The sequence below is a fragment of the Eucyclogobius newberryi genome, unplaced genomic scaffold, assembly GCF_026437365.1.
Source record: "Eucyclogobius newberryi isolate DKJ021-1_F unplaced genomic scaffold, fEucNew1.0.hap1 SCAF_12, whole genome shotgun sequence".
Taxonomy (NCBI): domain Eukaryota; kingdom Metazoa; phylum Chordata; class Actinopteri; order Gobiiformes; family Gobiidae; genus Eucyclogobius; species Eucyclogobius newberryi.
In genome coordinates, this window is record NW_027315746.1 from 9,407,840 (window position 1) to 9,420,091 (window position 12,252).

The window sequence follows — 12,252 nt, forward strand, 5'->3', positions numbered from 1 at the left end:
GCAAATTTTTGCAAAATTGATGAGCGAAGCACAAAAGCAGGAAGTTTGTTCTAAATGAAGTGTCTTTTTGTCTCACATGCGTCACGGTAATAAACTCTGATCGCAATAAATCCATAAAAGCAGATATTGTAACAGCAGCTCTTAGGGTCAAAATGAGGCCGCTGTAGGCTGCACAAAGCATTTTATTTTCCGAGAACCACGTTGTGAAAAGCGCTTATAAACTTGTTTGCGGTGAATAATTACGAAGCTAGGAATGTGTCAGGAAAGTAAGGAATACGTAAAATAGTTCTGTTTTTTTAACCTTTTTAACACAGTAACATTCAGATACAGAACCTTTGAGTTTCATGTTGCACTTATTGATTTGTGTGTACAATCTCTGACAAACAACAGCTTTCACTGCGTCCGCTCGTCTTCTAATCTTCACATTCAAACTCTTTCTCCCTCTCAAAGTGAAACCAGTGTCCCAGAGCCTCAGATTGCGCTTTAGATTGTTTAAATAGTTTTTTTCCTAATGGCTGAGATCTCACGTGGAATAAACGCACTTGTTACTGCCACAGGGTTCAAACAATACGGCTGCGTTTCGTCCGCATAAAGAGCTATTCACGGCGAAGTGCTTCAGCAACACAATACAGTCTGAGTTCTGTTGAATGCCTCAATAATTCTCTGACTTTATTAAGACACGGCAGCGCAAAGTAAGGATTTAAATGTCCACGGCATGATGTTCTCAGTGGGACGCGTGCAGCGCTTTGGAAATAGAAAACAGTCATATTTAACGTCATATTTAATTAGTAATCAAATAAAAGACCAAAGTTGTAGAGGTGTTTGAATGCATTTCCTGCGCTGGACATGGAAATCAACAGTTAAAGGCGCATTACCTGTCATAAAAACGGGAAAAACTAGTTCATTTCAAACAGTTTGCAGCGGTATTCTTCACTTTCTTAATCTATTCTCTGTATTCTAATTATTCGCCGTAATGAGTGTCTTTTCACGACTGCAGGGATTTGTCGCCGCAGCAGGGATGAAACGATAAACTATAATGTCGTTTATCGCGGTAAAATGCCTCGACCATAATTGTTCGTGGTACATTTTCGTGCACAATCGCGACAAAGGTAATCGCCGTTTTGCCAAAAGATTCTGCAGGAAGACGCGGTTCTCTTGTAGATCACTGCTGTCGACACGGTTTAATTCTATAGTAGTTGTTTGAACACGGAACTTTTGATAATTTGCAGTAATGCTCACAACACGGCGTGACATTCATCAGCTTTCTAAAACCGCTTGTTGTTGCAGCAAAGAGTCCTTTTTTAAACCAATAGTACAACGTGTTTTCTTGAAATGAAATGTAGTAAATATGATCGTTTCAGAAGATTTTGTGGCACATCCAGCTGTGACACAAATATGAAACTCTAGACCATTAAAAAAAAAACGTTCAACTTGGATTACGAGCACATTAAAATCCAACTTTAGAGTGAAGTGGATGCAATAGCCACATTTTTGAATTAACGTTGTAGGTGCTTTTTAAAAACTGGTGCAGAGTCACGAGAAAAAGACTAAACGATGATGAATTATCGACATGTGATTTCAGGCACAAAACAGAAACGTCACTCTCGCCCGTTTGTTTGGAATTATACCGAGAATGTGTTTGTTATTTTCTCATTTTAATATTTCTCATTGAATTTCACGACCACCACCAACATTCCCTCACAAACCACATTCATACAGGCAACGTGGGCGAAGTGTCTTGCCTAAGGACACAGCGAGATCCCGCATGACGAGCAGGTAATTCATATTGCAATAACTGTTTACATAGGATCAAATTGCTGCTTTAATATATGGCATATTTTATCACTGTTGCTCTTGGACGTATATTTAATTCACATAGTACATACTGTAGATCATTTGGTGTGTTTTTGTCATCCTGCTGTACAAAATGTGTCGGTGAATCAGTATCGTATTTTCTGCACTATAAGGAATGGTCTATTTTCGATCATTTTTCATATATAAGGCTCACCGGACTATAAGGCGCATAAAGCGAAACAAAATGTGTATCACACAAAAACGCTCCGAAGTCGTTAAGCACAACCAGAATTAATCACTAGTTTTTTGATCAAATTAAAGGCTTTTAAGTGCGGCTTTTAAGTGCGGCTTTTAAGTGCGGCTTTTAAGTGCGACTTATAGTGCAGTAAAAGAATACTAGAGCGATTCGTCGTTCTATTTCTATGTAATATAATAAGTACGGCAATCAAAATTGAAATTTGAGTTGGTAATCAATTAATCAATATTATTTTTTTTAGTAAGAGTATAAGAGATTTTTCATAAGAGTTTTATAAGTGCTTTCCTACAAGAGTTTTTTTTATAAGTTATCTGTTTTTACTTTATTATTTACTTCTGCGCCTACTTTGTTTTGCAACACTGGAATCTCCCCATTGTGGGACAAATAAAGGCTTATCTTATCTTATCTTAATCAATTCGCAAAGGCTGCTTAAGTATTTAGCTAACAGAATGTCCTATGCAAAGAGCAAAATCTCTTGAACCTGTAGTTTAGACCTTTAGTTTAGTTCTGAAACGTGCGGGATTCTTTTATTTGTTCATCGGTTCATATTTGAGCCTTCTCCTAAACGCAAATGCTCCTGGAAGTTGTTTACGACGCAACTTTTGGACAGAAAAGATGTTTAATAAACGCTATCAATTTACATGAAAACTATCTGACATTAAACCCTGTCATATCCTGATGATCCTGATGATCCAGAATCAGTACAAACAGTATAAGTAAGATGGATTTAGTCGACACCTGTGATAAGATTAACATAAGTTCATGCAGACAAACATAAAAACACATCAGTATTGGTTCAAGAACAAATATATCCGTCATCATCGTCCTCGTTCCTGCCTTTCCCGTTAACGTCTGCGTCTGGGGGAACTCTGCGGAGACTGTGTGAAGTGCACTCACCACCGGCCGCCTTTGTAATGGTCCTGGGCACGTTTCCACTGGACAGCTCCCTAAAGGGGACGAGCAGAGTGGTGTCCAGACTGCTGAAGCCCTCCTTTAGCGAGTGCTGCTTGTAATACTCCACCAGCTCCTGTGTGAAGGCATGCACAATGACATGAGCACAGCGGCTTTGCATTAGAATGGACGTGTTTACAGAGAGCAGGTAAATATACAAGAACGAGTGTAGAAAAGATTATTCTGTGCAAAGCCGTATCAGGGCCACTTATAGATGAAAGGAAACATAGAATAGCATAATATCGAGTTTAAACAAGCAAAGCTACCGGAAAAGTGAAAGAAGTGCTAGAAAAAACGTACACGTTGTTGTTGTTTGTGTTTATAAACAAATTTGGAAGAAAAGAGTAGAAAATTTGCCTGAAAATATCTGATTTGCTAGAACGTTGTACTATGTGGATCGGAGGAGGTTTGTTTTGGATGCCACTTACAGGAGGAATACTGATTTATGGCAGCAAACTAGAGCAAGCCTTGGGTGACATTTGCCTTGGATAAACTACAAAGATATTGTTTATGACTGTCGTTTGTCAATGTGTGCTATTCTTTGGACTTTGATGAGACGGTAGATGCTAGAAGTCATATATGTGTAAATATAACTGTGTGGAAGACCTAAACTTTGACCTGAACAGTATAAAATATAATAAAGTTGAAAGAGGGAAAGTAGATTGTGGAGATGGGCAATTTCCAAAATGTTGTGTGGACATTTGATTGTTTAGCCTATGCAATGCATTGTACGGCCACGATAACAAGACATAACTCACACACACAAGCTGAACAGTCCAGACCAATGTTAGTTTGTGTCCTATAACACTGGGACAGTCCAATATGATGAACTGATGAGGATCGTTTCCTTCTCTAAAAGCAACCTCTGCTGCAATGGGCTGTTTCTGTTTGCATTTCTTGGAATGTTGCTATTTTATTTATTTTTGCTAGTTTTAATTTGCATGTTTGAAAACTTGTCAATTTGCTCTCCTATTTTTCATTTTCTTTTTTCATCTCTAAATTGCCCTAATACTTCTTTGTAATTCTGAATTGGCAGGTCAGATGTTACATTGTTGGAAGGCCAAGATCATTTAGAAAGTGTCGTGTGCTCAGGGCAATCAAAGAAAGCAGTGATTGATCAAACAAATCAAAAAGTGCCTCGTGTAACAACTATATATAAATTGGTCCAAAATATATCCAAATAAGGCTGTTTTCCCCTCAATTCTCCATCTGAAGCTTGGCTGAAGTCACAGTGTCTTTTAGTGGCATCTACGGGCCACTGAGCAGTACTGCGGGAAGCTTGGTTCTTTTTGTTCAGAGCTTTTAGAACCAGAGCGGACAGCAGCTTGTTTTAGAGCTCTGCACATGCTCTGAGGACCAACAGCCTCAAACCCACGGATCTGAGCTCAAACCTGCTGAAGAAACCTGTGTGAGAATCAAGGATGTTTGCAGCGTTTGCCCTAACTGAGCACGTACAGAGGAGAAGCAACAGCAGCAGCAAGTTTCAACTAACGGACTTAAAAGTCTTTGTAGCTGAGGCTCTGTTCACGTTCATAATGATTAGATGTTAGTTAGAAATACAGGCATTTAAAACACAGAGCTAACGTGTGTAATGAATTGATTTGTGAAGTGAGACTATTTGGTCCATTCAGCAGTATTTTCAGGTATGTGAGTTCAGCTCAGTGGACAAGGCATTCGCCCTTCCCTTAGGAGACCAGCGTTTAAAATTCACCCTCGCATATTCAGTTTTTTTTCCACTTTTGCAAACGTTATCCACTAAATATTGAATAACACCCCACGTCTGCTTGCCCATCCATAAAAGTCACCGCACGCTACTGCATTTAGATTAAAAGGTGCAATATGTAATTTCCGGTTCAGCTTGTCCCCCATATCTTGATATTTATTTATATCCTCCCAATAACGATATTCAGACTCATATATTCAGAATATTATGGTGGAAAATGTCCTATAATAAGCGGTATCACACAAAAGGTGAGGGAAAGTATTGTAAAATTAAACCTTAATATCACTTTATTACCTTGTTTGAAAGAATACACCGCAAGTTTGTGTTCATTTTATTTCTCTCATCTCTTGACGGAGCTTAATTATGATACAATTGTGATCCTTTTTGATACATCTACGACCTCTAACTGCATCTTCAGCCCAAGTTTAATCATTGCAATTTAACTGGTTGCAAAGGCTGATATTGTTTGGGCAAAATAACGTTCTCTGCAAACACGATCAAAAGTCTGTTACCATGGATTCTCATTATGTACAAAATCTTGGTCTAAATGTGTGTAATTTAGACTTGTTCATACTTCAGTCTCGTCTCAAATGTCAATGTTACTGAAAATGTTTTAAATGTGCAATAAAAAGATACCTGAGCAGCTATAAAAACATATTCCTCTCTATACCAGTCATAGGGCAGATTGCTATATGTAAAATTGGAACGTCTATGTCATGTTTTCCATGTGTCTTGTGTCTAGTTTTTGGCAGAATATTTGCCCAAAACAAATAAAATAATATAATATAGCAATTTTTTGTTGGTTCATATGACGGATGAGAGAGGGGAATTAGCAAACCAAAAACAGCAAACTGAATATTGTCCAAGCATTAATGTAAAGTAAGTAATAATTATCACAAAAATCAGATTATCATTAGATTTCCGGAGTTAAAAATGAAAGCATAAAATCTGATGTGTGTAATCTGACAGAATGAAATCACAATACTCGCACCAGAGTTCGCTGTTTACACCAGAAATCTGACAGTAATCAGATTTAGAGCGTGTGTGTCACCGCAAACACCAGGAAGTCCACTCTCTTTTGTGTTAAATGGTCTTGATTTACCAGCACAGTCTTGAAGAGTCGAGCCTCGGCGATGTAAAAGCAGTTATCTTTGGTCAGGATCTTGATGTGTTTGACTTTGTCGGTGAACCTGCGCAAGAGGAATAAGACAAAGGGAATCAGCGACAAGAAAGCAGTTATAATCCTGTAATCCTCTAATGCAATTCTGTAATCATTGTTCAATATTAACAAAATGTTTCAAAAGTTTCATAAATCACACTGCGGATGGGGACAGTTGTCACAAAACTGTGCCACATGCAAAAATCACTTAATCTCAACGTCACAACTTTGAGACGACACAAGCAAACACCTTCAAATACTGTATTTTTCGAACTATAAGTCGCACTTTTTTTAATAGCTTTGGCCGGGGTGCGACTTATATGTGATATCATTTGTTATTTTCACATGACAACCACAAGAGGGCGCTCTAGGCTCTGAGTGACGCAGAAGAAGAATCTGCACTTCCTCTTCCTGTGGAGTTGTTTAGAAGTGACACAGAGGAAGAAGAATTCAGTGGATTTAGTGATTTGGGGTAAAACTGATGCTTTGGTAAACTTGTTAGCATGTTCTTTATGCTATAGTTATCTGAATAACTGTTCATATGTTACGCTAACATACCAGACACTTACCACAGTTCTATCTGTGCCTCATGTAGCTGAAGGTGTTAGCGTTAGCATACGTCATGTAGCTGAAGGTGTTAGCGTTAGCATACGTACACCTATTCACCGTGTTCTCTCATCTGTTATTATTTTAAACTGCATTTACAGATTAAATGTCTGTTCTTGGTCTTGGATTTCATCTAATGAATTTCCCCAAAAATGCGACTTATACTCCAGTGCGACTTATATATGTTTTGTTCTTCTCTATTATCTATATTTGGCTGGTGCGACTAATACTCCAGTGCGACTTATAGTTCGGAAAATACTGTATATAGAAAATCTTTGAGCAAAATGCAAACGACGACGAAAACTATCACTGCATCGTCGAGCGCTTCTTTCGAAAACCCCCGTTCGGCGATGCGACCGCTTCAGATTCATCTCCATTTGTGACCGACAGCAGATGATATACACCTGATCCTCTCTAATCCACTTCCTGTCATGTGAGCGGCACGCGGCGTGATAATGCGGCGCGGTCTTCTGAATGCACAAACGGCTGCAGGCGACTTTCTCTGCACGGATGTGCGTTGTAAATCTGCCGGTGGGGGGTAAAACAGATGAGGAGGGTCCGGTCGTTTATGAATATATGGTTAGGGATGAATTATTGATGGAGCTTGAGTTATATGTTGCATGTGCCTTGTTTCAGGTGGAGGCGGCTATAGGATCCCAACACTGAACATGAAGATAGACCTGATAGTTACGCAACGACAGTACGGTAGCCGAGTTGTAAAGCTAGATTATCTCATTTTCACCAGCCAAAAAATGCATAATAGAGGAGAAAAAACATATATAAGTCAAACTGGAGTATAAGTCTCATTTTTAGGGGGAAATTTATTCCATAAAATCCAAGACCAAGAACAGACAATTTATCTTGAAATGCAGTTTAAAATAATAACAGATTAAAGAACATGGTGAATAGGTGTACGTATGCTAACGCTAACACCTTCAGCTACATGAGGCACAGACAGAACTGTGGTAAGTGTCTGGTATGTTAACGTAACATATTAACAGTTATTCAGATAACTATAGCATAAAGAACATGCTAACAAGTTTACCAAAGCATCAGTTTTACCCCAAATCACTAAATCCATTGAATTCTTCTTCCTCTGTGTCACTTCTAAACAACTCCACAAACTCCAGAGGAAGAGGAAGTGCTGATTCTTCTTCTGCGTCGCTTAGAGCCTAGAGCGCCCTCTTGTGGTTGTCAGTGTGAAAATAACAAATAATATCACATAAATCGCTCTGGAGTGTAAGTTGCATCCCGGGCAAAACTATGAAAAAAGGTGCGACTTATAGTCTGGGAAATACAGTATTAAAATCTATAATTCCAGCTCTCGCAGACCCTTTTGCACTTCGCTAATATTCCCACGCACATGTTTTTGGCCGTGTGCACTAGTTTTAGAACAGATGGCAAAGTGAAACGGTGGAAGCGGTTGGACCACCATCGCACAGCCAACACACTGGACACTCAGGACTAGAACCAATCACAGAGCAGCATTGAGGTTTGGGCGCTTTGTACATTTGCGGACGAGGACGGCGGCTGCGCTTTTCCGAACTCTGGACTCTTCTGCTTCTTCCACGGACGTGACGCTTCGACCAATCCATGTGAAGTACTTTTCTTAACATCCCGATCGCTTTCGGCGAAAGCCTTCAAAGATTGATTAATGTGAAGAGCTCCGTTCAGAGGGAGGCACGGATCAATCTGCCGTGAGCCAGGTTAAAGTTTTTCTGTGTGTGGTTTAAAAGTGAGGGAGTCATCAATCAAGACGCAGAGGTATTTGTATTCATGAACCACTTCTATGACGTTCCCTTCAAGAGTGGACACTACTGGAACAGACCGAGGCGCCTTCTTAACGTGTGAAAACGTGAGCTTAGTCTTGTCAGCGTTGAGGGCTGGTTTTCAAATGCTGGACAGCTACGAAAGCTTTCTGCTGGTTTCAAGAGATGATCTATGGCAGTAAATAATTGTCGGCAAGATAAGATAACCTTTATTTGTCCCACAATGGGGAAATTCCAGTGTTGCAACACATATTAGGTACAGAAACAGATAAGCACAGAAGTGTAATAAAAAAGAAACAGATAACTTAAACAAAAAGGAGCCATGTACTGAGAGTCATGTCCATGTCTTCCCTGAGATGCTTTTAGAGACAGAGCTTGTGTTGATGATGTGAAAGGCTAAAGTACAGGCGTTGTGCTCACATACATGTGCGCAATATCCAATCATAATTTCAGAGCGATTAAAACTGGTCATTAAAGGTTTGTATAATGCATCATTTAAAGGATGATGGACACTACATAGTCACAACAACTCTTTCAACTTGACAGAAAGGAGAGAAATGCAGAGAAAAAACAACCACACCTCCACTCTTTAACCTTGCCTCTTATTACCCAGAAGGCCTATATATGCACAGGCCAATCCCCGCATCTCTTGTTGTCTCTGCTCTCTCGACCCCACCCTCCCACCCCATGTCTCTATCATCTTCACCTTAACACATCACCATCCGTGGAGGGGGATTCTGAATCGGCTGATTACCCGAGACAGAGCCCCCATCCTGAGTCTCTACCCAGCCATCTCTCATCGATCCCTCTCATCGATCCCTCTCATCTCATCGATCTCTCTCATCTCATCGATCTCTCATCTCATCGATCTCTCTCATCGATCTCTCTCATCTCATTGATCTCTCTCATCTCATCAATCTCTCATCTCATCGATCTCTCTCATCTCATCAATCTCTCATCTCATCGATCTCTCTCATCTCATCGATCTCTCATCTCATCGATCTCTCTCATCGATCTCTCTCATCTCATCGATCTCTCTCATCTCATCAATCTCTCTCATCTCATCGATCTCTCATCTCATCGATCTCTCTCATCGATCTCTCTCATCGATCTCTCTCATCTCATCGATCTCTCTCATCTCATCGATCTCTCATCTCATCGATCTCTCTCATCGATCTCTCTCATCTCATCGATCTCTCTCATCTCATCGATCTCTCATCTCATCGATCTCTCTCATCGATCTCTCTCATCTCATCGATCTCTCTCATCTCATCGATCTCTCATCTCATCGATCTCTCTCATCGATCTCTCTCATCTCATCGATCTCTCTCATCTCATCGATCTCTCTCATCTCATCGATCTCTCTCATCTCATCGATCTCTCTCATCTCATCGATCTCTCATCTCATCGATCTCTCTCATCGATCTCTCTCATCGATCTCTCTCATCTCATCGATCTCTCTCATCTCATCGATCTCTCATCTCATCGATCTCTCTCATCGATCTCTCTCATCTCATCGATCTCTCTCATCTCATCAATCTCTCTCATCTCATCAATCTCTCATCTCATCGATCTCTCTCATCTCATCGATCTCTCTCATCTCATCAATCTCTCATCTCATCGATCTCTCTCATCTCATCGATCTCTCTCATCTCATCAATCTCTCATCTCATCGATCTCTCTCATCTCATCGATCTCTCTCATCTCATCGATCCCTCTCATTGATCTCTCTCATCTCATCGATCTCTCTCATCTCATCGATCTCTCTCATCTCATCGATCTCTCTCATCTCATCGATCTCATCTCATCGATCTCTCTCATCGATCTCTCTCATCGATCTCTCTCATCTCATCGATCTCTCATCTCATCGATCTCTCTCATCGATCTCTCTCATCTCATCGATCTCTCTCATCTCATCGATCTCTCATCTCATCGATCTCTCTCATCGATCTCTCTCATCTCATCGATCTCTCTCATCTCATCGATCTCTCTCATCTCATCGATCTCTCTCATCTCATCGATCTCTCTCATCTCATCGATCTCTCATCTCATCGATCTCTCTCATCGATCTCTCTCATCGATCTCTCTCATCTCATCGATCTCTCTCATCTCATCGATCTCTCATCTCATCGATCTCTCTCATCGATCTCTCTCATCGATCTCTCTCATCTCATCGATCTCTCTCATCTCATCAATCTCTCTCATCTCATCAATCTCTCTCATCTCATCAATCTCTCATCTCATCGATCTCTCTCATCTCATCGATCTCTCTCATCTCATCAATCTCTCATCTCATCGATCTCTCTCATCGATCTCTCTCATCTCATCAATCTCTCATCTCATCGATCTCTCTCATCTCATCGATCTCTCATCGATCTCTCTCATCTCATCGATCTCTCATCTCATCGATCTCTCTCATCGATCTCTCTCATCTCATCGATCTCTCTCATCTCATCAATCTCTCATCTCATCGATCTCTCTCATCGATCTCTCATCTCATCAATCTCTCATCTCATCAATCTCTCTCATCTCATCGATCTCTCTCATCTCATCGATTTCTCTCATCTCATCGATCGATCTCATCAATCTCTCTCATCTCATCGATCTCTCTCATCTCATCGATCTCTCTCATCTCATCAATCTCTCTCATCTCATCGATCTCTCTCATCTCATCGATCTCTCATCGATCTCTCATCACTATTATAAATAAACATTCTTTCGTATTTCATTGTTGTGGCGTGGTCCTTGCTAGTGAAATAGTTTTGAAGGCATCTTTGGGGGACCAAAAAGCACTATTGAAGTTTGATTTACTATTATTATTAATGGAAGTAGAAAGGTTTTATTTTAGACTATAATCTCTATGATATATTTTTTGCAGGTAAAGTAAAAAAAGTAAATAGAATTCTGGAAAGCCTTTTATTCATCCGTCTGACTCGATTAACACAAACTATGACTTCAGAGTGTAAAGGGTACAATGTTGTTTAGCCATATGCAAATGTTTACAGGATCCAAACTGTGAAGTAACCACTGCGACAGCAAAAAAGTACACCACACATCAGAGCAGAAGCCGACTACAGAGGTACCACGTGTGTCGAGTAAAAGGGGCGGAACCACTGACAAAAGCTCTTAAAATGATTAGAATCTGGACCAAAAACAACTGGAGTGGACAGACGGAACAAACTCACAGATGGACTCAGGAGCTGGGGGTCTTTAGGGTCCAGAGTCCAAAGTCAAAAGGATCTAGAGTCCAGATATTAACAGTCTATGCACCAGAGGGTCCAGAGGGTCCAGAGGGTCCAGAGGGGCCACAGGGTCCAGAGGGGCCAGAGGGTCCAGAGGGTCCATAGGGTCAGTGACGAGCAGACTGGTTTAATTCATAGAGGTCCGAGTGGTCCAAGAATAAACACTACGCAGAACAGAGCGACAGAACTTGCATCCTTGTCAAACTAGAACTTACTGCGTGTTCTTGGTGTGGATTGTCACATTAGAGCTGCACGATGAATCACATTTGATCAAATTGCAAAGGCTGCAATGATTTAGTTAAAAAACAAAGAAATCCTGTCTATGGATGTTAAGATCATAAGATTAATCAATTATCGTGATTATTTAGGTCACAATGTAATCGTAAAGACTAAAACATTATAATCGTGACATTTTTAGAAGAAAGTGTTATTACATTTTTCTATCTATCTATCTATCTCCAATCTTCTAACAAAATTAGGTATTTTTTAGTTAGGATTAGTTTCTTCTCAGACTTTCCTCAAAAAAGTAAACTTAAAATATACATTTCTTTGTTATCTTGCTGTTTATGTCAAATTAATCATTCAGAAAGTTTGATTTCATAAAGCAGGTCGCGTAGTGAGGAGCAGTAATGTGTTAAGAAAACAAGAAGGAAAGAACAGTTTGGATTGTATTGTTGTTTTGGTCGTTAAATCACAATGTTCATCCTCACAATAATCGTTACACTTAAATATGAAATGGTGACATACCTAAT

At 40.0% G+C, this 12,252-nt stretch overlaps 1 protein-coding gene across 1 annotated transcript in view; it reads right to left on the reverse strand.

Annotated features, from left to right (window-relative positions):
* Positions 1–2,846: 2,846 nt before the first annotated feature.
* LOC140355807 (guanine nucleotide exchange factor VAV3-like) overlaps positions 2,847–12,252 on the reverse strand; it is a 70,008-nt gene continuing 60,602 nt past the window's right edge. The window contains exons 24-25 of the mRNA XM_072440451.1: positions 5,827–5,914; positions 2,847–3,077 (exon numbers count right to left, since the gene is read on the reverse strand). Coding sequence (XP_072296552.1) covers positions 2,847–3,077; positions 5,827–5,914 — 319 coding nt within the window. The remainder of the gene's footprint in view (positions 3,078–5,826; positions 5,915–12,252) is intronic.